The sequence below is a fragment of the Coturnix japonica genome, chromosome 1, assembly GCF_054131305.1.
Source record: "Coturnix japonica strain WE chromosome 1, WE-NBRP24, whole genome shotgun sequence".
NCBI classification, from domain to species: Eukaryota; Metazoa; Chordata; class Aves; order Galliformes; family Phasianidae; genus Coturnix; species Coturnix japonica.
In genome coordinates this window covers 153132451-153157294 of record NC_140663.1, presented here as the reverse complement: position 1 = coordinate 153157294, position 24844 = coordinate 153132451, and the positions used below count along the sequence as shown (strand labels likewise).

The following is a 24844-nucleotide window of genomic DNA, read 5'->3' as shown; positions in this document are numbered from 1 at the left end:
TATGGGTCCCGAACCCTTGGCTTTGCAACAGAATTGGGTTTCGCTGTGGATGCTGTGAAGATGATGATGTACTTGCTCTTTTTTACTCTATTTATCTGGATTCAGGAGAAGAATGCCTTCGCACTTCCAAGGTAAATACCTGCTGTGGCTGTTGGGTTCTTAGTGTGTGATGTGTGGGACAGGGAAAATATTGAGGCACAGTAGTTCCAAGTTGCATAAGAAAACATTTGGCAAACGCTGACATTTATTTATCGCTCTTGTAATTGGATCTGTGGTTCAATTTAATATATAGATGGTGGAGGAAATGAAATTATTCCAAGTCTTCTTTGAATCCATAAATCCTATGTTTTTAATCATATTAAAACTATTCTTTCCAGCCTAAGTGCAAATCAATTCAGTTCATTCAGTGCTTTTGAATGCCAATAAAGGGCATTTGAAACTTAATGGGAAAAAATAATTTGTTTTGTTTGCCTTAAAACAAGACCTTAAATGAATTACTTCTTGAGGTAGAAAGAGAAACCATTTCAGAAAGTGCTAACAATCTGTTTTCTTTCTGAAGCGGCTTTTATGACTGTTTCTCCAGTTATAAATCATTTCTGAATAACTGTTTTGTATCTGTACAGTGTTTCAGAAGCAGCTTATTGTTACCTATCTATAAACTTCCAAAATGGCCTGAAACCAAATAGGTTGTTAAAACATGGGAGCATATGTCAGAGATGAAGACAGCCAAAGTGCTTTTATTTTCTGTATGGGCAGGTGGTTTAAAACCTGCAATGTCTTAATAGGTAGAACCAAAAAGATAAGTGGTGATATTAAACAAGCGGAACAACCTATATGAGATGTGATTAAACACATCGTGCTCTCAGAACCCAAATGCCCACACAAATAAGAACTCACAGTCCTTCTGTGACTCTGTATCCCAAGTCAGTGTTGCTCTTAAGACTGTGCCTTTAAACAGAGTCATTTATCTCTGTTTTGTGTTACAACAGTATTTTGTTGTGGATTGCCATGGAGGTGGAGGGGTTAAGATAAGAGAGGAATTAAATAAACCTGTAGGTGAATTCAGTGGAGCAATATTGCTCTGTGGTGCTTGGAGGCTCATTTATCTAACATGCAAATAAAACACTGAATCCTTACAGAAGAGTATGGTATTTCCCACTAGAAAGCATGAGGCTAGCCCTCTCAGCTCCAGTTATGAAAACGTCTAAACTAGCAAGATTTTAAAGGTGATATATTTTATCTGACTTTTTACTTTCACTTGACTGCCAGGGCTGGAGGAATTAATGGTTAGGTATTAAAGTTTATGGTGTGATCGTTGCATCTGGACCTCTAAGAAAAGTACAGAGTCACAGAATCACCAAGGTTGGAAAAAAGAACTCCAAGATCATCCAGCCCAACCATCCACCTACCAGTATTTCCCCATTAAACCATGTCTTTTAGTACAACATCTTGAACATCTTCAGGGATGGTGCCTCAACCACCTCCTTGAGCAGCCCATTCCAGTGCTTGTTTTGAAGATGCTGGGATCTGTGAGCAGAGCCTGGCATGGTGGGGTCACTGGTATCAGAGCACATCAGTGAGAGGGTGGACAGGGAGAGTGGGAATTGTAGCACGAAACCTCATACAACATCCCTCTCCCTACCCTGAGAAAAGTCTCTCCCAGACAGAAGAAACAAATTCACTTTTAAGATAGCCCTAAACACAAAGTTTGGCGTGCACTTGTCTAATGAAATAGTTGAAGTGCCACCCCTGCCTACCTCTGATTGCCTTTGGATGCTCTGTCAGATGATGGCTGAGGCAGAAAAAAAGGCTGGCATGTTGTTGGTTCTGCATGAGAAGCAGCAGTGATTGTGTGGAGCCCAGCTAAAAGTAGAAAAGATGAATCACCTGGTTGCCAGATGCTGTCGGGTCTTGGTTTGAAATCAGTCACAACAATGAGTTCTGACAGTCGTGTTACACAGCTTGAAAGTGCTTGTTTTGAGAACTCTGTCTGCTTTTTCTTTTTTTTTTTCAGCCAGGGCTTGTGGGTACATAGGGCTTCCTTTATGCACTGCCACCAGCGCCATAGGACTGAAAGGATGAGAGTCATCCAGCCCCCCCAGAAATGATAATAAGGGCCCAGCTTACTCTGTGTACCTGAATTATTTTGTTTTATTCACATCACAATGCAATTTTGAACTACATGTCCTGCAGAGTGCTGAAGATCAGGGCTGGGTTTATCCAGCAAATGGGCATTAAGGTAGCATTCAGATGATGGAGATCTCCTTAAAGAGATGAAGTACTTCCCCCTTGCACTGGCTACTCAGCTCTTGCATATATACAACTGGCAGAAGCAGAGGCTGGAATGGAGCTCAGCACCTTCACTATGAAGCTTCTTTGAGTTCATGGCAGACAAGTCAGCGAAGATGAGAAAGACCAAGTCTACTTCCCTAGCTTTGCTCTAGTTTCGAGTGCTTGCACTTCACCTAAATACTTTTGTTCTTTCAGAGATGAAGTTTTGTGGGCTTTTCCGAAAACAGACAAACAGGTTGAAGACCTTCAGAGTTTACTGAACACCACCGAGGTAAATGTTTCCCAGTGTCTGTCCGGTCTCTACCACAAACTGTACTGATTGTTTCATAATGTTATAGCAATGCATTATATCAGCTCAGACTTCTGCAATTGATTTTGTGTACCAAGACACTGCAAAACTGGTAAAGCAGCAGCATAAAGTAAGTAGAAAACATATTTGCTAGGAGATCTTGGCACATTAGTTCAGTCTTGACCAATGTGACTTGTAGAGCTTTGAAGATAGGAATTGAATTTACGATATAAAGAGATAGTTTTCTTAAAGCCGCATCTTATTCACATTCTAAGTCTGTTAAGCATTACATTTTTATTATGTCAACCTTTCATTCAGTAGGACTATTTAGTTAAAGTGAGGCATCTCTTCCTTTTCAAAAGCATTTCCCCAATCACATCCTCACAGTTTGAAGCCAACAGCCAACACTTTACAACAAAATGTGCAGTGTTTCCCTTGGCCAACATAATTTTTAGGATGATTGAGGATGTGTCTTGGATGATTGAGAGTTTTTGATACCACCCACATCCTGTCTTTCTCTGTCCTCTGCTGTCTCTCCTAGCATCGTATCCTTCAGTTCACACACCTTCATATCACTTTGTTCTTTTCCATCTCCACAGGCCAACTCAAATATTCATCTCCTTTCTTGTAACAAAATAGATCTCCCCTCCTCCATCTTTTCCTCAGTCCTGTCATTCATCACTTTCTTATGCACAAGAGCCTCAACAAGCCAAGAAGAGAGAGGGGAAGGTGAAAGGAAAGGGAAAGGGAAAGGGAAAAGAAAAGAAAAGGCAAGGGAGAGGGAAAGGGAAGGGGAAACAGTGACAAAACACAGTCCTCATGGGGGACTTCAGATATTTTGATATCTTTAGGAGGGACAACACAGTAGGGCACCAGCAATCAAAGAGGTTCCTGGAATGTGTTGATGATAACTTCCTATGATCCTATGAAAAGGAAAGGGAAAATAAAAGGAAAAGAGAAAAGGAAATACAGTGGGGAGATGGAGATGGAGAGGGAAGATACAATGGTATCTCCCAACAAATCATCTTGATTACAATATGGCAACAAACAAACAAAACCAAAAAACACCAGCCAACTGAAAATTATCATGTTACACAAAGGATCATATAGCTCACAGGCTGCATGTAGCTTTCACTAGAAGATCCAGATGCAGGAACGCTTGGACTGAGTCTTTGGTAGCTGCCCTGGGGGAAGTATTGACCATTGCTAATGATGGTTAAAGAAACGAATTATCATATGCATTATGAAAGCTTCCCTATAACCCCCATTCATTGCTCCTCTGTTACCTCAGCTACATCAGTCTCAATTTCCTTATTTTCCCCATTCTCAATTTAAAGAATGTCTACATCAATGAGAAACTAAATCTGAACTGGTATATGTGAACATGAATGTTATGACAGTCCAGGCCACAGGGAAATCGGTGCTGGTGAGCAAAGCATCACTCTTGCATCTTGGATGCTTTTTCCAAGCAGTGTTGAACTGCTGATGCTGCCACTACCCTGCTGATAATGTCTGAGATGCTCCAGAGTTGATGACACGCATATGGCACACAGCAGTCCTATACCTGGGGCACAATTCTTAAACCATTTATTGCCCAAAATTTTGATTGAAAACATGGGAGAGTTTTCCATATGGATTTGCAGATAGATTCTGTCTGAGAAATGAATGAGGTAAACAGCTGACAGCTGACATAGGACTGGAAACATAGTGCCCTAAGTAGAACATAATATTACTGGTGCAATTGAAAGGAATAAAATAAACACTGCTGTCTAGTGACTCCAGGCTGCATCTCTCTTTAAAAACACATCCAAGAATGATGGTGACCTTTTTCACATTGTAAATTTACATTGTAAAGTCATGCATAACTTTCTGTTCGCTGTTGCTCCTAGATCTTTTGCTATTACTTCTTCCAAAGTTTCATTCTCTTATTTAATATGTCGGCTTCTGATTTTATTATTGTGTAAGATTTAATTTTGCCGAGAAGAATCTCATTTTCTTATTTTCTTCCAGTTTCTAATCTCTGTATTGCTGCTTCATCTTGACTTATACTCAAACCACTCCTGGCATTTATTTCCTCCCTGATCAAAGTAATCAGTGAACACAATAAGTACAAAGACTGGTCTGATCTTCATTAATTCTCCAAATACCCTCAGGGAAAATAACTCTCAGCAGACTTGAAAATCTGTAACATAATAATGGGCTAAACATATCTGTTATCCTAGAAATGCTATCTCAGTAAAGGTTATGTTCCTGTCTTTGTTCTTGATTTATGAATTTATGTGCAGAAGTCATTATAAAAATCCTTAAATACACACATTTCATTTCCAGCAGTAGCAGAATGCTATAACACAACACACATTAAACTGCTTTTTATAAGCAGTCTCTTAAATTGAAAACATATGCTTCGAATATTTGCAAAATACTTACTAAATGTTAGTATTGTTTTCTTTTCTTTGTTAAAAAGAAAGTAAAAATGAAAAGAGATAAAACATTCCTGGAAACTTTGCAGGTCATTCTCTGGCAACCTGTTGTTGTTGAAAATATCCAGAAGAACCAAGAAGTCCATTTCTATGTCAATGCATCCAGTACAAACAGAATAAAAGCAGGTTTAAGGCAACTGACCATCCTACACAAGTATGTATTTATTTCTCGTCAGTAATGTTTCAGTGCACTTGTTTGGAAACACTGTTTTTTTATCAGGAAGTTGTGCTTTTTCTTTGCCTTTTTATTTTCCTCCAGAGTTTTGATGGGAGATGTTCAAGGACTTATTGAAAAACAGACACTCAACGACACAGTCAACCCACGCAGCTCTTCATCATATTATGAAAACTACCATTCTATGACAGAAGTAAGATACTGTAGTTGTAATCCTCAGTAGATTCATTTAAGGGGTGAAATTTGTCTCATGGTTAAGACAGGAGACAGGGAAAGGAACCATCAACAGGTAAATAATGATCATTGTATTGCTTAGCCACTGAGAACTGTAATTAGTGTGATGCCTATATAAAGGAGGAACAAAGCACCAGACAAAATCTATTATACACGCATTACCTCAGACCACCACTCAAATGCAGCCTACTCAGAAGCAAAATGCAGCAGCAAAGTACACATACTTAAACATTTGAAGCATGAAGTGAATAAGATTTTAACCAAATAAAACTGAAGAGGAATTTTAGGGCTATGCTTAGACTGTGTTGTGACTATATCTCACTGTTTGTTTCAGGAGCAGTCAGTTGGCAAAAGGACATTGGTCTGAATCATTAGCTTTTCTTTCCAGTCAGCTAAAAAGGCAGGATTTGGGGAGGAACAATGAATTCACGTCCAGACTACTTTCAGGAATGAAGGAAAACACCACGGAAAAAGATCTATATACTACTTGTTTCACTTTATCTTTGCAGATCTATCACTGGATGGAAGAAACAGTGAGAGTCCATTCTGACCTACTAGAGAAAATTTATATTGGATCATCATATGAAAAACGACCACTTTATGTCTTGAAGGTACAGTTTTGTCTTACTGAGAAATCTTTCCAGGTACTAATGTAAGAAAGTGATGAGGTTTGGCCCTACCATTGTCTTAAATCTATATTTAAATGCACATTTCAACAATGTGTAAATGTTTGCCTTAGAAGTCTGCTAGGTTCTTCAGATAAGGTGCCATTATGCTAGATAAAGGCATTTGGACATGTTGGGTCATAAAGAAGTCACCTCATCTAGGCCATCGTCCAAAGGCATGAAATATTGGCATGGTGGATTACCTTCCTCCACTGACTAAAACACCAAAATGATCCGTTGCCCTGCACAGATGGTGATCTGATATCCTGGCATGAGGGCCTGGTGCCATCACTGTGTCTATGTCAGGACTTTGCTGCAGCCAGCCTGAATATGGCCCTCTGCCCATGCGTGAACATACATGAGAGCAGTACCCTGGTCCAGGAGCAATTTAAGCACTACCCATGAGACGGAAGCTTCTGTTTCCACCTTGGTTACCCTTTTTGCTTCTACTTTTATGTGCTACGTTTTACAGTAGCGACATTTTAATATAATTTCTCTGTTGTCAGCTTTCTAAAAGGCAGGAGAACCCCAAAAGTGCTATATGGATTGACTGCGGTATCCATGCTAGAGAATGGATTTCTCCTGCTTTCTGTCTGTGGTTCATAGGCAATGTGAGTAGACACTATACCTGATTATCATTTTCAGAGCAAAGAAAAATAATTTTAAGCCAATCACCTTCTCTTTCTGTTTTCACTCCAAGCTGTGTAACATCTTAATCCATTTACTTTCACAGAACCAACATCGGTTTTATGCCTAAAACAAACATGTAGCAATGAACGTGTTTGTGTATGTAGGTGCATATCAGTAGATGGAGTTATGTATGTGTAAGGGAAAGACAAATGGATCAAGTGCAAAACAGTTCAGAGAGATTCTAAGGTATGTCTGTTGAAGTACATGGACCAACAACCCTTAGCTACATGTATAGCACCCATTCATGATGGGATGACAGTACACTGTGGGCTTAGCAAGAGCAGCCCTCACTTGCAGCCCCAGACCAACAGTGGCATCTAATCTTTGATATCTTTTATATCTACACTGCTCAGGATACTGAACGAATGTATGCCAAAAGATACCAGATCCATGGTTTGCACTCTTAATTTTTCAATTTGAGGCATCTCAACTTGTGATGCTGAATTGATGGCCCATTTCTTTGTACGATCTAAGGAAAAGTCTTCTAAAGCCCTTATGTCTAAGGCAAGGTTGCCCCGGTTGCTCATTTAATGTGCTGGAACATTATTTATTGTTATTTTTCATAAAAGCAAAGTTCAGAATCAATGTAAATTAAATGAGATTGAGATCTCATCATCACCAGAACTGTAGTCAAAGTAACAGCAAAGATGAGTCCTTAAAATATGAAATATGGTTTGTCCATGACGGAACTAAATGATGATGATAAGAAATGTGCTCCTTTCTGCTCTTAGTCACAACAATTAAACTTCAACAACAACATTTTAAAGGAGACTGCAGGAATTAGGAGCGGGCATATCTGAATGTACCTTCTGACCCACTCATAATCCCAGCCTGCAAGGTTCCCTTAGAGAGAAATGTATCTGCTCTTTTCACGCTGCTCCAGATAATTACCAGCTATGCTGTCAGTTTGGCAATGACATGTCCCTGCAGCATTGTTCAGAATTAACAAGCTGAACATTTAGCTTCTCCATCCCCTTGATCTGATCTACACGTTTTAAACTCAAGTTTTATTTCTACATCACTTCATGAGGTAACGCTTTAAAACTTGACATTAATACCCATCTGCACACACATTAAAATCAGTAGCTCTCTGCGGTGAATAGTAGACATTCTTTATAATGTTTTCATTCTTTACCATTTAATTTTGTTGTTATGTTGTAGAAAGACTGACATTTCTCTTTTGAGTCACAGAAAGTCCATTGCCTGAGGAAAATGGGGAAGGGTTGAAAATGAAAGAATATGTTTTAAGTAAGGCATAAAGAAATATATATACAGATATATATCTCCCTCTTTAAATGATAAAGACTTAATCAATCCTAATAGTTTAAAAAACCCTCACTTATACAAACTAAAATCCATGCCTGGGTAGTGGACAACCAACCAGGTTAGGTATTATCAAAGCAAAGCCTTCAAAATGGGCTACTAGCAATGTAGCTTGCTCTCTGCATACAAGTGAATTAAACACATAATGAAGCCAGTGGAAACAATGTTATGTATATCAGCCACTCAAAATGTTATTGCCTGGTTTCTTTCTGCTTGCTTTATTTTTTGCTACCTTTGTGGTATTTTGAGAGGGAGGGAGTGTTCCTACCATTTGTACAAGCAGTGAAAGATCAAACCTTCCTACTAATAGGCTTCAACTCTATCTCATCACCACCTGTAGGTAATAAAAGACTACAATGTAAACGACTGGTGTGATAATTGCAGTTATTTGCCACAGGCCTCCACGTGCCTTCCTTGGAAGGTAAGAAAGCCATCATTACGAATGCTTTTAATAAGATCTTTCTGTGTTTTATAGGCAATCCATTTGCGCGAGAGAGATCGAATCATGACAACACTTCTGGAGCACTTTGATTTCTATGTCATGCCCGTGATGAATGTGGATGGCTATGAGTACACATGGAGCAAACCCTCTGTATGTAGAGATTTCCTGACTGACTGGAACACACTGACATGCTCTTTATAGGAACTATCACTGTGTGTGTCTAGGGCACAATTTCCATCCTAGAATTACATGCCCCAGATTTTTCATCTGTGCTTGGAATTTCTGCATCTCTGCCCTATTTAAACCACAACAAGTCTTGAAACTAAGTGCTGTGTGAATCAGAGTAATTTTGCGTTTTCCAAGATGCTGGAAATGCAACTGAAACAACTGAAGCTGGGATTTTTAAGCTTCTAGATGTCAGAAAATGCCTTTGTAAAGATACAAAGCCAGCACAAGCTGAATAACACTATGCATCAGAGATTACAGTCAGTAATTCACTCCTTTCTCCTGTGCAACAGTTCAGTTCTTGGAGTGCTTTTATTTCACTCTTTTGATCTTCAACCTAGTTTGGCTTCTATTTGGATAGCCCCCCACACACACATTAACAGATGCACACCAAATTTCCATCTTTACACATGCTGCTAGCAATGTACAGAAAGATAGGACTTGGGCTTGTAAACTCATACCTGGCTAAACAGTGTGGCTTCTTCCCTTCTCCTACAGTCCCAACCCATTGAAATCAGAGCAGATGTGACTAATTCTCACCTTATGCGATGCCTCTTTTCATTGTAAAGTCTCACTGGCAACCAGATTGTGGTTTTATAATCTTCCTTGGCCTCCCATCCCTTCCTTGGCATGTGGCCTCTGTAGAAATACAAGTGGGAAGTCATCACTCTTAGCTAAGTGAGATGCTGCCCTCATTTTTCACAGCTGGATGTGATTTGTTTGTCTCTTTTCACAGAATCGGCTGTGGAGAAAGAGCCGCTCATCGCACAGTAACAGTGGCTGCATTGGTACTGACATGAACAGGAACTTCGATGCACAGTGGTGTGGTATGACCTTACTTACTTTCTGTTGTAACTCTGCCTCAGATTTTGCCTACAGATTTGGTAATTTTGAAAAAGTTTTCACAAAAAGACAAATGCACCTAAATAGCATCTACAAACTGATGAATGGCTCCCTCGCCAACATCAAATACAGGGGCAGGATGACTTCCCCAGTCCTGCTCACCACACCATTCCTGATACAGGCCAGGATGCCATTGGCCTTCTTGGCTACCTGGGCACACTGCTGGCTCATATTCAGCCTACTGTCCATCAGCACACCAAGGTCCCTTCCCATCAGGCAGCTTTCCAGCCATACTTCCCCAAGCCTGTAGGGTTGCCTGGGCCTGTTGTGACCAAATTGCAAGAGTCAACACTTAGTACTGTTAGATTTCAAGGAGGCATCTCACGACCTTGTTCCTGACAAATTTAAAGAGACGGGAGTGCTTTCATCTTCTTCTTTAGGACTTTTTATTTAGCCTATATTCTCTTTTCTTACAGGTAGAGGAGCATCTCCCAATGAGTGCTATGAGACATACTGTGGACCATATCCAGAGTCTGAACCCGAAGTGAAAGCCGTGGCTCGCTTTATCAGAGATCACAAATATATCATTAAAGCATATATAACAATGCACTCTTACTCCCAGATGGTATTGTTTCCATATTCTTACACAATGGACAAAAGCAAAGACCACGATGAGCTGGTAAATCCCCCTTCCTTAAGTTTCACATTTCAGAACTTCTTATCCTGTTCGGTTAGGATTGTAATGAGGGAATCACAATGTTATGAAGATTGAGAAATAGGAAATGAGCTTTTTCCTGCCATTCTTAAGAACTTACAGGGTTTCTGGGCTAGTCTATCAGTGTGTAAGCTAGCCAGCTACTTTTGAAGACCTTAGGAAAATTGAAATACTTATTCCACATTGTTAGCACATCATCAGTCAATGGTACTTTGAAGCTGATGGGGAAAAAAAGAGCAGAGTCACAGTTTTTGAACACTTTGAAAGGACATCTTTGTAAATTTGTGCTTAAATTGCATGGTTTGCATGTATATAACCATAGGTGGCTAAGCTGTATGGAAGCACTTGGGCATGTTATTCTAAAAAATACACTCCACTCTCGTATGCAATGAGGTGATCTGGCAAATACTCACTATTTTTATTAAAGGCTGTTTGCTAGAGTTACTTATTTAAAATGATAGACAGCTTAGAAATATTCTTTTATTTAAAGACATCAAGTCCCCTAGAGCAAAGAATTCCTCCTCTCACACTTCCTAGGTTTCCTGCAGTGGTCCTAGGCTCCAAGTGCTGAGGCAACAAGCTCTTTTATTTGAAACAAGGGCTCTTGTATAGCACTAAAAATGGACCAGAAATGGTGTAAAATCTGATTTGATTCTTTGGGATTTGTTATATGGCAAGAAAACACATGCCTAAGGTACACGTGATATCTTCTACAAGCCCTTACAGAGAATAAGAGGCTATAAAAATACAGGGTTGACATTTGCACACGCTGGTAGTGATCCAAATACTGTTGTCATTTTTAACCATATGCATCACCTATGACACTTAAGATATATATATCTTTTTAAACTTCATGTTCCATGGATAAGAGGACTGTAAAAAGCACACAATATATGCAATGGAAGCATCCCATTTTGACAATGTCCCAGACAGTCCAATGTTGTGTTTCCATTGGTGACCACTGCCAGTGCATTCAGGAGGAAGAATAAAAATGAAGTGGGTGGCAAGGTCCAAGGTATGGTTTTATCTACAGTAGGAAAGTAATGTCAGCACAGGCTTATGCTGAAAATTTTAATGACATTTTGTGGGTTCTCTGGAGACTTTTATATGCATGTTTAAGTAAGATGAGATCTTCAGCATGGTGTAAATAAATCCTAACTGAACGTATATAATAACGAGGCTATAAAGCTAATAATGCTTTATTAATTTCAGGAAAGCCTGGCAAAGAAAGCAGCTAATGCTATAAAGAGAACAACAAAGAAGATTTATAAACTTGGTCCCGGTGCACAAACAATTTGTAAGTACTATTTTTTTATTACAACAATAAGCATGACACCATATGCTCGTTAGCAACAGGAAATAGCTTCTGAACTGAAAATATAAGCTGTGTTTTGACGTAACTTTTTCTCTTTTCATTATACAGATTTAGCTCCTGGAGGTTCAGATGACTGGGCTTATGATCTTGGCATTAAATATTCTTTTACCATTGAGCTTCGGGACACAGGAACTTATGGATTTTTGCTTCCTTCTGCACAAATCAGGCCAACCTGTTTAGAAGCACTTTCTGCTGTCAAAGAGATCGCTCAACATGTTCTTCAAAACTTGTAACACTGACTATCATTTATTCCAGCATGACTATATTTAGGTAACTCAAATAACAATTACAAGTATTTCTGCTTTACTACATTTATTTTATACACTGTCTAACACTATAAGGGAGCACAGGCCTTATGAGGAGCGGCTGAGGGAGCTGGGATTGTTCAGCCTGGAGGAGGCTCAAGGGAGACCTTATAGCTCTCTATAACTTCCTGAAGGGAGGTTGTAGTGAGCTGGGGGTCAGCCTCTTCTCTTGTGTCATTAGTGATAGGACCACAGGGAATGGTTTTAAGCTGCGCCAGGGGAGATTCAGGCTGGACATTAGGAAGTATTACTTCTCAGAAAGGGTAGTCAGGCATTGGAATGCACTGCCCAGGGAGGTGGTGGAGTCACCGACCATGGGAGTGTTCAAGAAACGTTTGGATGTTGTGTTGATGAATATGATTTAACTGGGAAGTATTGGTAATGGTTGGACTAGATGATCTTCTAGGTCTTTTCCAACCTTGATAATTTTGTGATCCTGTGAGGGGAAAACGGTATAGACAGTCTTAAATCCTTTAAGGTTGTGGGGCAGCAGGGATCTACAAAGAACACAGGGCAGACCACAACTACAGAAGACGAAGGGATTGAGTGAGAACAATGTGAGCCCAGTTTTATGCTTCAACTGACTGAGAACTACCCACAAACCCACCCCTCCCCAACATGGCGTCCCCTCCACTTCCGCTCTCGCTCCCGCCCCCTCCGACGCCATCACCGCCATGCGGCGCAGGGGCGGCCGGGAGGGCAGCGCAGCCGGGGCCGGGCGGGAGCGGTAGCGGCGCCGTGGGGCTGGGGGAGCGGCGGCGCTCCCTGCCTTCCTCTCCGCGTCGCTCCGCTCTCAGGCCCGGGAGGACGGACTCCCCCCTCACCCCCTCCCACCCTCTCCGCCCCGGGCGGCGGCGGAGGAGGCGGCGGGGAGCGGCGCGGCAGCGGAAGGAGCAGGTGAGTGCGGCGGGAGGGCCGTGATGGAGCGGGGTAGGGGGGAAGGAGGCGCTGGGCCCGCTCGGGGTGCTGTCTCTGCAGGCAGGAGGCTCGTCGGGGCCTCCCACATTCTCGGCTCTGGGCTGTTTGTGTGGCTCCTTTTGTCTTTGCCGTCGATCGGCCCCTTCTCTCTGTAACCGTGAGGGAGTTTTTGCTTTGTCAGTTTGCCAACTGCCTGGAGCGTACACAATAACCGCCCCCCAGATCCCCCTACCCCCAGACCCTCCTACCCTCAGATCCCCCCACCCCCAGATCCCCCTCCCCCAGATCCTTTAAATTAGCCACAGCTTCAGGTCGACGTGCTGACATCCCATAGAGATAAAACAAGCTTTGAAATCTTGACAATTAGCTAGCTACCCGTTTTACTGCTTTTAGCACTATTTTAGGTAGTGAAACTACGGGACATCTTCAGGTATCGCTATTTGATTAGCGTTGTGATGTGGAAATGAGAACATTGTGATCAGAGGCAAAAGCCTTTCAGCTCAGACCTCTCCATTGGGTAAAATGGAGGGCAGCCCTGGCACTTTCCTCTTTTCAAGCTTTTATTAAGTCATTAGTGGTTGTCAACGATTTAATTAATCCCGGAGTATTGCAATCAGTTTGTGTCATAGGTTCTATCAGAGTTTAATGTCTAAGATTTGATTGCTACTTTGGACGTATATTATTTACTGCTTCACGGGTAGGGTGTTGATAATGTTTAGGCTGTGTGTGATGTGCACTTATACCAATGTTTTGGACTTTTAAGGATGCTTCATCTCCTTACAGTCTTTGCTTCTGCTGTGTTACATCTCAGTTCCTGGTTTACTTGTAGAAGCAGGATTGATGTTGACAGAAGATTAGGGTTTTCTAACAGAAGAAAAGCACATTTCAGATGTTTTTGACTTGTTTGTGGCTTATGTAAGATCATAGTTCTATTGAACAAAAGTATTAAGCAAAAGTATGAAGACTTCCAAACGTAGGACACTGGATATTGTGTCAATCTTACCATGCTTCAGTAATTCGGTTACTTACATATTGTCCCATAGATATACTTAAATCTATCCACATTTAGGTGCCTTAGGATGTTACTTTATAAACATGTATTTCACTCCAAGTTACAGATAGTTAGAAACAGTCTGTTATTGATGTTGTGGCAGAGTTAGTCTCTTAAAGAATAACATCGGTGTATATACAAGTGAAGAAGTTGTTATAGTGGTGAAACATTTCTAATGTACAAGAAGACAGTCCAGCAATTACTATTCCTGTATGGAACAGGTAGTGCTTTATGGTTGTTACAGTCCAAACCTTAGGTGTAGAACTTAGAGAGATCAACTTTATATCCTAAATCAGTGCCTTAGTGTTTCTTAAGGGAGTTAATATATTTGTTACTAGTGAGAAACCATTACAGGGTTACTTGTCTGTGAGCAAGGGGAACACTTCTGTACTTGTCAGTAATATAAAGCTGCCATTTTGCATCTAGAGCGTCAAATACAGCGTTGTTTTCACAATCTCTGTTTCTCTGACTTGTTTGGTCTCAGGGGGAATGAGCACAGGAGTGACTGCATACTCAGATACATCCCCTCATATGCGATGTGCATCTTTCAATGTGTGGATATTGCTTAGTGTGTCTATGAATTACATGCCCGGACTCTAACCCTGCCTCCTGTGTGTGTCACAGCTCTGTTCCCTGATAAGGGAATTCTCACCGTGTGGTTCTGGCTGCAGGAGTGAAACCCTCGTGTGATAGATAATGTGTGATAGGTAACGTGTGTGTGCAGAAAGCAATGTGCCGTGCAGGTCCCAGCATGCTGTTCTCATTTGCTTCAAGTTATTTCTCATGAATTAGCTCGTTTAGAAATCATATAGTTCTAATAGGAAACCAGCGGGTGTGGGGCTAAGGATAGAGTTGACAGGATCATACCTGTGTTTTATTTTCACGTTCCAAGTGTTTATGTGATTGAAACAGCAGCTGGTTGTTGTATTTTTCTTCTCCCAAACCTTAGAAGATACAGGGTTGGATGCTGTTTTCCTTAATTCCCTTATAGGTATCAGACAAAGTTTGGTGCGGTGTGTAGCTGGAATCAAAGTATCCATTGGGTTACAGTGATATTCTGCCCTATTCCCTTTCCTCATTTAGAACTATTTTTTTAGACCTAGACCTCATCATTTCCTATAGAGATGAATTCTAAGAAGGTATTAATTGCTGGGTAAAGGGTAACGTGGTGATCATTTGTTGGTTTTGGTGCTTTTATTTTTGCTTTTATTTTAATATATTTTGCCTCTGGATTATTTGTGAATAAAAGGATATTCCAATTAGGAGGCAAAATGGTTGCAGATTTGTTGTATTTGTACACTGCTATCGTGTTGCTGTGCTGTACTTATGTATTAGGTGCACTCATTTTATCTGTCCTTCATGTGTTGAACCCTCCCCGCCCTTCCCCCATGCCATTGCCGGTGCCGTTCTTCTAACCCTTTTTGTTTCAGATATGGTTCTTTTTACTGTAACCACTTAAAGCGAGTTCAGTATTTGGAATGCGATTGTCTTAATAAAAACGCTTTTGCATACGTCAGTATATTCGGGTATCCTATATTCAAGAGTAGCTGCATGGGACTTTACCAATTCAGTGGGGGTTTCTTTTTGTTTAAATACAGAATAGAACAATCCTGAGACAGGATGGTGCTCAGCCAGCCTAGGGGTGATGTTTGCTTTCTAACTTCAGTGATTTATCCTGTCAGACTTCGTAACTACATTGAGCTGTCCACAATGACTCCTAATTGTTTTTTCTCAGAAGACTGGACTAATTTGAACTCATCAAGTATTTATAGACAAAATCATTTCTTCTCGTGTGCATTACATTGTATTTATTTGCATTTCACCTGCTGTTGTATTACTCGATTTTCTAACTCTAATAGATATTTCTGGAAATCTCTCTCCTCCACAGTTTTTTACTAACCCAAATAATTTTCCTACTACTGGTGAATTCTATAGTTTCACTGTCTGCTTCCATCCTCTAGAGCACTATTTAATGTTAGCCATTGTTTTTAATGTCTGGTATACACCACGTGGTTATCTTTTGCTCTCTGAGTGCTTGGTAATCTGAACCTCGCTTGGGAGATGGTGTTTTTCAGATCACCAATGGCTTGGAGAAGAGTCAAGAGAGCTGAGCTTGGGGAATGGCTCAAGTGCAAGTACACGGCATTAGCTTCCTTCTGTTGCGTATAAAGGAGCTGAAGCGTTCACTAAGAGCTTATTTCCTTGGCACCAACGTCAGACCGATAAGTGAGGTCTCATCACCCAGTTCACACTGGGATTCAGATAATTAATTTCCACCAGGGTACAAGGAAAATAAGACTAGGTGTTATCAAAGTGCCAATTGTAAAATCTAGGCTGCAGTGGTGTTATATTTTGTATACCTATGCATGTAACATTTTGCTGTAGAATGGAAGCTTACAGTCTGAATGCTATGGGAGCATATGCTGATCGGGCTAGTGATCTTTTGTACTAATCCAGGCTGCTGGGGGCTAGATTGTTAAATATCTATTCTGGTTGTGTGAATCGCACTTGTACAGGCTGGGAGGAGTGGTCCTTGAGAGCAGCTCGGCAGAGAAGGACCTGGGGGTCCTGATGGACGAAAGACTCAACATGAGCCAGCAGTGCACTCTGGTAGCCCGGAAAGCAAATGGGATCCTGGGCTCCATCAGGAGAGGGGTGGTCAGCAGGGATAGGGAGGTGATTGTCCCTCTCTACTCTGCTCTTGTGAGGCCCCATCTGGAGTACTGTGTCCAGGTGTGGAGCCCTCAGTACAAAAAAAGACATGGAGATTTTGGAAAGGGTCCAGAGGACGGCCACGAAGATGATCAGGGGACTGGAGCACCTCCCCTATGAGGACAGGCTGAGGGAGTTGGCCTTGTTCAGTCTAAAGAAGAGAAGGTTGCGGGGTGACCTCATTGCAGCCTTTCAATACCTGGAGGGAAATTGCACCCAGGAGGGGAGCAAACTCTTCAAAAGGGCTGACAATAGCAGGACATGGGGAAATGGTTTTGAGTTAAAAGAGGGAAGATTTAGGTTGGATGTTAGGGGGACGTTCTTCACTAGGAGAGTGGTTAGGCCCTGGAACAGGCTGCCCAGGGAGGTTGTGGATGCCCCGTCCTTGGAGGTGTTCAAGACCAGGTTGGACGGGGCCCTGGGCAACCTGATCTAGTAAATGTGTATGTTTGGTGGCCCTGCCAGGCAGGGGGGTTGGAACTACGTGATCCTTGAGGTCCCTTCCAACCCGGGTCATTCTGTGATTCTGTAATGAGCTTTTTGTCATTTGTGGCTCGTGTTTGGGTGTGAGAAGTTAGCTACTATGTGTGTTGAACAGAATAACACAAGGATAAGAGCAGAAAGGTAGGAGATTAGTGCTTGGCTGATCATTCTATACTGACTACTGAGCTCCAGAATGGAAGTTGCTGTATAGTAGGTGTGTTTTTGAGTGGTATTTAAATTGTTCTGCAGCTGGCAGGCTTTCCCATATTGGTCACTTGTTGGGTTTGGGTTTTTTTTTGGTAGCACTTAAAGAATGGACAATAGCTGTTAGAGCCTCTTATGCCCTTTTTGTACAGTCCATGTCAAGTGCCCAATATCGTGCTTTGTTTTATTTTTATATTCATTAACTCCTTTCTTTGTCAGGTAAGATAAGTTGTGAGTTATTATTTGTCAAACCTGCACTGTATTTGCTTCAAAATCTGTTCTTAATGAAAATTAATTACTACTTTATAAGCTTAAGAATTGTGTTGCAGCGTGGTTGTTTTTTCCCAATACTCAGCCAGTCCCAAGTAGTTGTTCATTACAAACCAGTAATAAATACAGACTGTGGATGCTCTCAGGATGGTTTTCAATAGGATCTCACACGTAACAATGAAAAAAACAAGAGGAAAAAGAAGAAATGGAACTTTCATTTTTAGATGCAGTTCTGAAAATGGGAGTTTTTAGTGGACAGAGTCTGTTTCTGAGAGACCATTGAAGTAACGTCAAAAGGTTTTGTCCCCTGAAGTCACTTGAGCTGTTGCACAAAGGTACATGACCAAGAATCTGTACAGTGTATTGTTTGCTACTGAAATGAATAACACTGTGTGATCTTTCCTGGAGGGAAGCTGAAGAATCCGAAGCAGTTCATAAAATAAAAGTGAAAATTGATCATTACTGCTGTTCTAGTGCCTAGTTTGAAACAAGCATTCCTTGTAATTAAAGACATTTCACTCATTTCTGACCTTTTTATTTCTTCATCACCTCTGCAGCAACTCTTGCAACGTGTATCATACTATTTTGTTGATGTGAGTTCGGTGTCAGTAGCCCCAAACTGAAGGATTTTACAGTTTTGCTTTCTTTTTTGGTTGAAGTAGTACAAAATGTCAAAAATTAGAAGGAAGGTCACAGTGGAAAATACCAAGACCATATCCGATAGCACATCCAGAAGACCCAGTGTGTTTGAAAGGCTTGGACCCAGCACTGGAAGTACTGCAGAGGTGAGTTGTAAAAACATTCTTCTTTTTCCTCCCCACCCCAGCATCTTCTTTTTCAGGTCTTTTAGATGGTGGGAAAGAGTAGCTCACAAGTGCCAAATAGCTGTCACAGATGTTAGTGAAGGTGAAAAGAGCTCCTTAACGCATGGGTGTACAAACTACTAGTACTAGAATTTCACATTACGTGTGTCGTCCCATCTGCAGGAGAAGAGCAATAGTACTGTGCTTTTTTAATACTATTTCCACCAACTTAAATTTTTCTCTGCCAAACCTGATGCTCATTGTTGATTATTATTATTATTATTATTTTTTTAGAGTTATATTACTGATAGACAGAAATTACAGATAAATGGGAGTTAATGTGGAGTCATTTGTTTGTTCTGCCACACTCACACCAATGGTATTTCCAGAAATGAGTGTGAAATTCACCCAGTGATGTCTGTCTCTTAGACACAGTGCCGTAACTGGCTGAAGACTGGCAACTGCCTCTATGGGAACACATGTAGATTCGTACATGGCCCTTCACCACGAGGTAAAGGCTATAGCAGCAGTTATAGAAGGTAAATCAAGAACTCACTTTGAATTCTTCACATGCTGTAGGAAAATAGCTTTTACGACTGTCTTTTGTTTTTGTCTTTAAATAATGAAATACTGTGGTGTGCCTAATGGTATGTTATATCAGTAACCGATTGTATCATGAAGCTGCTCAAAGCAACTGATTTGGCAATATGCAATGGGTTTTCCCAAGATTTTTGTGTGCATGCAGCTTTACAAAGCAGAGTCCACTAAATACAGATTGATTTCTTGGATAAATTGAAGTAGGAAAATCAAGTACCTTAATGCATTAATTTTTTTTGTCTGTAGCATCACTGCAGCTTCTGATATGCCTTTCTGTCCTTTACTAACACGTCATGTTGTAACTACTTACAGCAGCAATCCCATACGTGTAACCCTTCTGCCTTCATACTCACACAAGTGAAGTATCTCTGTCCTTTCTCTCCAGCGGTGACTCTTCAAACAGAACATGGTGACTTTATCAGATATTGGACAGATAGATAGAGAGAGGAAATGGAAAAAAAATACCACCTACATATACATACATACATATATATATATATATAATAACAAGTCTTCATATGTTGTTATCCCTTTAAAGTACTTTTTCCCCACTTTCCCTTTTGTGTGGTGCAACGCTGTTAAACAATCTGAATGTTAGTAATACATTTTACTCCTGTCATTACCAAAAAGATGGCATAGTTTTCGCGTAGTACCCCTTTATATGAAAGCTTCACATTTTACAAATGACTGTTTCCTGATGCTGCAGTAATGTCAGTGTCACCTGTAGATTATGGGTAGGTGCACTGAAGCATCGAAGTGTAAAGCAACACAGTGAAGGTCAAACAGGAGGTTGGCGAGAGGTTCTGTTTCCTCTTCCAGTGCCACAGTCTCAGTATGGCCTTGACTTTGCTTGTTTGATCTCCTTTTGCTTCTAAGGTGGTAGCAGCTGGGATACAAAGTATGTCAGTAAGCTTAATATTTCTCTCAGTGTATGAAAGGTCTTATTTGGAACATTCTGTGCAGAACAGAATGTGGGGAAAAATGTGTGACTTACTGGTAGAGAGAAGTTTAAAAACACGTCACTTTCTCCTTGCTTTCAAGTATTTGGAACACACTGTGTGTGGTTTGAAGAGCAGTCATGCTTCTTTTAATGACTAAAGCTTTGTTTCTGCTTCACTGTCACCACTAATGCTTAAGAATAATGCTGATTTATTACTAAATTTTTCTTCCTGTTAGAATATTAAACAGGTCAAAGGGCAGATCTTGCTTCTCATTTGCCTGGTATGTTCAACATTTAATAGATATGGTCTTTAAATGCCCTACAGCAACAAAAAGATGGAGGCAAAGCTGATTCCATGTCAGTTCAGTTTAAGCAGTGTCTGTGTTCCTGGGGCATATTGGTGGTGTAACTGCAAGCATTCAGCCTTCCCTGCTGGTCAAGTCTTTTGTCTGGTTTGCAGACAGTTTGGCTGGACGCAGCACACTGTACTGCCTTTGTCTTGCTCCTCTTATTTCATACCTGCCTGAAGTAAGACTCATTGTTAATGGTTTGATCTGACTGTAATGCCTCCTGTAGTTCAGAGCATTACCAGACAGTAGGAAAGCTTGTTTCTGAAGTGCAAAAAGGCCTCTTAAAGGTAACATGCATAAGCTTTCAGAATGAACGCTGTTGCTTGCAGCATGAATTTTCATCTTTCTATGAATTTTCATCTTTCTATTAGAAACAGCCAGCATATTTTTGTATATAAAGCTTTCCTGATAAGCTTAAGAATGTAGTAATAGCCGTGCCTGTCTTCCAGACATCTAAAGTAAAGAGAAGCCAACAAGAAAAGCCCTGTGTGTAAATAAGCTGTCCCATGAGGAATTTTGCCCTCTTTCTCTTCTCACTGGCTTTTTGTTAGTTGCTTGGCAGCTTTCCTGTTTGTCTTATACCATTGTCAGGATCGGTGGCTTTATAGTGTTTTTCTCTTGCCTTCCTGAACTTCCTTACTCTATATTTAAAAAACAAACTGAAACTTCAACAGTAGTAGATTAAAAAGAAAAAAAGCATGGATTTTGAAAAGTACAAATGTTGTTGTACAGGAAACTAAAAGCAGGATGTCTAATGAGCATTCAGTTCTGTACATTATGTACTAATCTGCCAATACACACCCATGCATACACATACACCTACTATTTTCTCTTCTAGTTGCACTGTAATGTGTGCCTGTTCCAGAGGGCTGTTTCTGGCTCTGGAAGATAGTGCAGAAGCAAACAAGAATATGCAAAACTTAGAGTCATAGAATTACCCAGGTTGGAAAAGACCTTGAAGATCAAGTCCAGCCGCAGCCTAACCATAGTACCCTAACTCTAACAACCCTCTGCTAAATCATATCCCTGAGCATCACATCCAAACGGCTCTTAAACACATCCAGGGATGGCGGTTCAACCACCTCCCTGTGGAGCCTAATGATGACATTCAACATTTAAAATATGGGCCCCACACGAAGTGTTATTTCATCAGAGATCTTTTTTTTTTCCCCCCTTAATAGTTTTCATTCAGTGTACAGTGGTAATACTGTGGAGCCTTTTATGTGAAGGGTCCTGCCAGTTGCGCTGTAGACCTGTGGTGTTAAAACTGTAGAATGAAATGGTGTTTTCCCGTTGAAACTCAGCTGTGTGTTTTATTTGGAATAACAGAAAGCCCCTTTTTGGAAGGGAGAAAAACAGCATGCAGGAAGGAGGCCATTTCTGAAAATGAAACTTGTGGTGCACCTGAAGGCACCAGTTGTCCAACTTGTTTTTCTGTGCATTCAACCAGAATATCTGAAAACAGTCATAGCTTTCCGAGTAACTACTCCTTTAGTAGAATGAGACTGAAAATGTCTTAAGTGTTTGACTCTCTTGTCTTTTATGATGTTTGGCAGAGGAAAGTGCAGAACAACTGGTTCATTGCCTTCATTCCTAAAGCTTGAAAAGTGAAATATAATAATAAAAAGAAAGACACCAACCAACCAACCAGACAAAAACAAACAAAAGAGCACAACAACAGAAGAACCCTGAGGCTGTAGCATTTTTCTTTCCTGTATTTTCCTGATGACTTTTGTAATCTTAAAGCAAGGCTGATTACTCTTAATAAACTAAGTTCTTTCTTCTCCCCCCTTCTATGTGGGAAAAGGTATTCAGGGTGAAATAACTTGATTTTTTTCTTCTCCAATTAAAAAAAATAAAAACAAACCAGTATTTTATATACATAAAGAAGTGTTACATATCTATAGATAGTATGTGAGCTACATTTAATGCAAGTTCTACTTCCTCAGCCACTGGGTTTTCCTGAGAATTACTCTTCTTGAGAAGCAATATTGCTAGTACATGATCTGTAATCTCTTTTGCCTTTTAAATTGATATTCAGTTTTGTAAATCTGGATCCTTTGTTCCATACCTGAAATGCCATTACAAATTTCACCTTTGAATTGCCATTTTAATGTTGGAATATAATTTGGAATGCTTCAGAGAATTTTGGTAGTACAAAGGAATTCTGTTCCTAAAGGAGGGGAAAGTACCTTGAATTCTAACTTTCAAGGAACTCAGATACTTTAGAGATGATACAGTTTTGCACGCTGGGAAACTAATCTGTTTGTGTTTGTGTGCTGGGTGTTTTTTTCAGTCCTTGTTAGTGCTGAAAGAAGCAGCACGCTCCAGTTTTGTGCCTTTCCTCTGATCTTGAGTGATTTTATTTACAACTGCATGATGAATTAAATGCATTTAACAAGGAGAGCAGTCACTGGTCTTTTTCTTCTTAGATCTTAAGACGCTTAACCTTGTGATGCTGTTTAAAGAATTAAATACAGATAACATTGCAAAGGTGGAGGTGGAGATAAATTACTGTGTTTCACATGAGCACAGGTTGAAAATGAAATCTTACTAATTTAAATGTTTTATATGCATAGGCTGAGAGAGAATCTTTAACAATATATATATATATTGCATGATAGAGATGTGGGAGAAACAAGTATTTCTAAAGGGAATCTAATTCAGACTGGGAAAAATAGCAAATACCTTTTTTTTTTTTTTTTTTTAATCCGGGTATTAGATAGAACTTCTAATCAGCTAAAATAGCATTCATAGGTCTTTATTACTTAAATGTAAATGGTTAATTGCACATCCAGTGCTTTCATACAACCATTTCACAGAAGTATACGCGACTAAAGCTAAGAGCCATCACAGAAGTGCCAAGCTCAATATCAAGCTGGATTTGTATGAAGAGGAAATTTTCTTCAACTGAAAGATCATTTGAAGGAGCTGCTATGTCCCCTTTGCCTTAGAACTTGTTGAACACAAGAATTGTTCTCTTTTAACCAGTAGGGGATAAATCAACCTTTAAATCTATAGTAGGAAATGATAAAATAGTAAAGATAGCTTGAGAAGTACAGAATATCTGCTCTCCCCTCATCACAGTAATGCCTTTAACAGAAAATACACGGTTGTATGACTGGAAGAGCTCATCCAGTATTTTAAAGCTAAATAATAAAAGAATTATCTTATTGCAAGATGGACAACAGCGGAGGTCTCCAAGAATATTCCTCTGCTTTTGTGCTCTGTGGCCTTGTGGTAGCCATTCTTTGGTGGCACTCTGACCAAGGTAGTAGGTCAGAGATCTACAAGTAGGGCAGGTGATCTGCACTTATGGACTTCCATCTGTGTTTGGACTTGCTCTTCTTTGTGACTACCGACTATATAGATCAACGTAGATTAGAACGTGGAGGAGACTAAAGATATTTGGAAAGACACGATCTGAATTATTGTGAAACACGTTTGCATGATGATCAGAAAAAGTCAATTTGTTGGCTAGGATCACCTGTAGCTGATGTAGGGTGGTCAGTGAGTCATGACATAGTGCCATATGTACGTACAATTAATCTGTCTTGGTAATGTAAAAGAGGGTGTTGTTGGTTTTTTTTTTTAAAGGCTTAAGCCCAGTAGAACTGAATACTTTGTTTTCATCCATATCGCTTCTATTGAGAGGTTTAGATCTCTCTCTATATACTAATAACAAATATAGTTAAGATTGTATTCCTTTTAAAATAATCCCACAGAACTGGTTATATTAAGTTTCTGTATTATACAGGTCACCAGAAAGGCCCACTGGAGATCTCCGGGAAAGAATGAAGAACAAACGTCAAGACGTTGAGGCTGAGCCACAGAAACGAAGTACAGAGGAATCATCCTCTCCTGTTAGGGTAAGAATGGAGTTTGCAGAGCTCCAGAATCCCTCAGTAGCAATTGGGCAGTGCGTCCTAGAAACCTGTTTGTGGTGACTTGTAATATTTGAAATGTTTAACAAATAGCTCATTTTGTACAATAGCATGTGGCATATTTCAATGTGAAGTGTCTTAACAGTTGTATTGCTTTGCAATTTTTTTTAGCATTTTTTTTTTTTTTTGATCTTTTGGTTCTCAACGATTTTATAAATCCCACAGACTAAATTATGTTATAAATACTGATAAACCAGTATTTAATAACAGTGCAGATTCTTTAATATTTCCAAGAAAACATATTAACTGTTGTTTGAATCATCCATTGTTTTCCCCCCGTGCCATTTATTGATATCCATTGTTTACATGCATCCCTACTCCAGCTGTTGATCTCAAATTTGCTTTTGATGAGACAATGCAGTCACTGTTGTGCTGGTTCATTTCATCTTCTTCCTCACATATTCATCAGCCATCCCAACTGCTCACTTTTGGGTTTTGCAACAAGTTAATTCATCATCACTCTCATTTTCTGTGCATCTTTCTGCAAACAACCCCCTATGATATCAGAATTTACTTCAA

At 40.2% G+C, this 24844-nt stretch overlaps 2 protein-coding genes across 26 annotated transcripts in view; both read left to right on the top strand.

Annotated features, from left to right (window-relative positions):
- Positions 1–29: 29 nt before the first annotated feature.
- CPB2 (carboxypeptidase B2) lies at positions 30–12043 on the top strand. The gene is made up of 11 exons (XM_015851772.3): positions 30–131; positions 2488–2563; positions 5091–5215; positions 5321–5429; positions 5980–6081; positions 6642–6746; positions 8624–8740; positions 9552–9642; positions 10135–10337; positions 11586–11670; positions 11797–12043. Exons 1-11 carry the CDS (start codon positions 61–63, stop codon positions 11979–11981), a joined length of 1269 nt encoding a protein of 422 aa, XP_015707258.1. The 5' UTR covers positions 30–60; the 3' UTR covers positions 11982–12043.
- A 350-nt stretch (positions 12044–12393) lies between these two features.
- The window catches only part of ZC3H13 (zinc finger CCCH-type containing 13), a 45133-nt gene continuing 32682 nt past the window's right edge, over positions 12394–24844 (top strand). For 10 of the 25 annotated variants that reach the window (XM_085536128.1, XM_085536127.1, XM_015851767.3 and 7 more), the window contains exons 1-4: positions 12394–12950; positions 18354–18476; positions 18924–19033; positions 24139–24250. In XM_085536128.1, coding sequence (XP_085392254.1) covers positions 12672–12950; positions 18354–18476; positions 18924–19033; positions 24139–24250 — 624 coding nt within the window. In that variant the 5' untranslated portion in view covers positions 12394–12671. Of the gene's footprint in view, positions 12951–18248; positions 18477–18923; positions 19034–24138; positions 24251–24844 lie in introns of all 25 variants that reach the window. The other 15 variants (XM_085536139.1, XM_085536137.1, XM_085536135.1 and 12 more) reach the window with 7 other exon arrangements.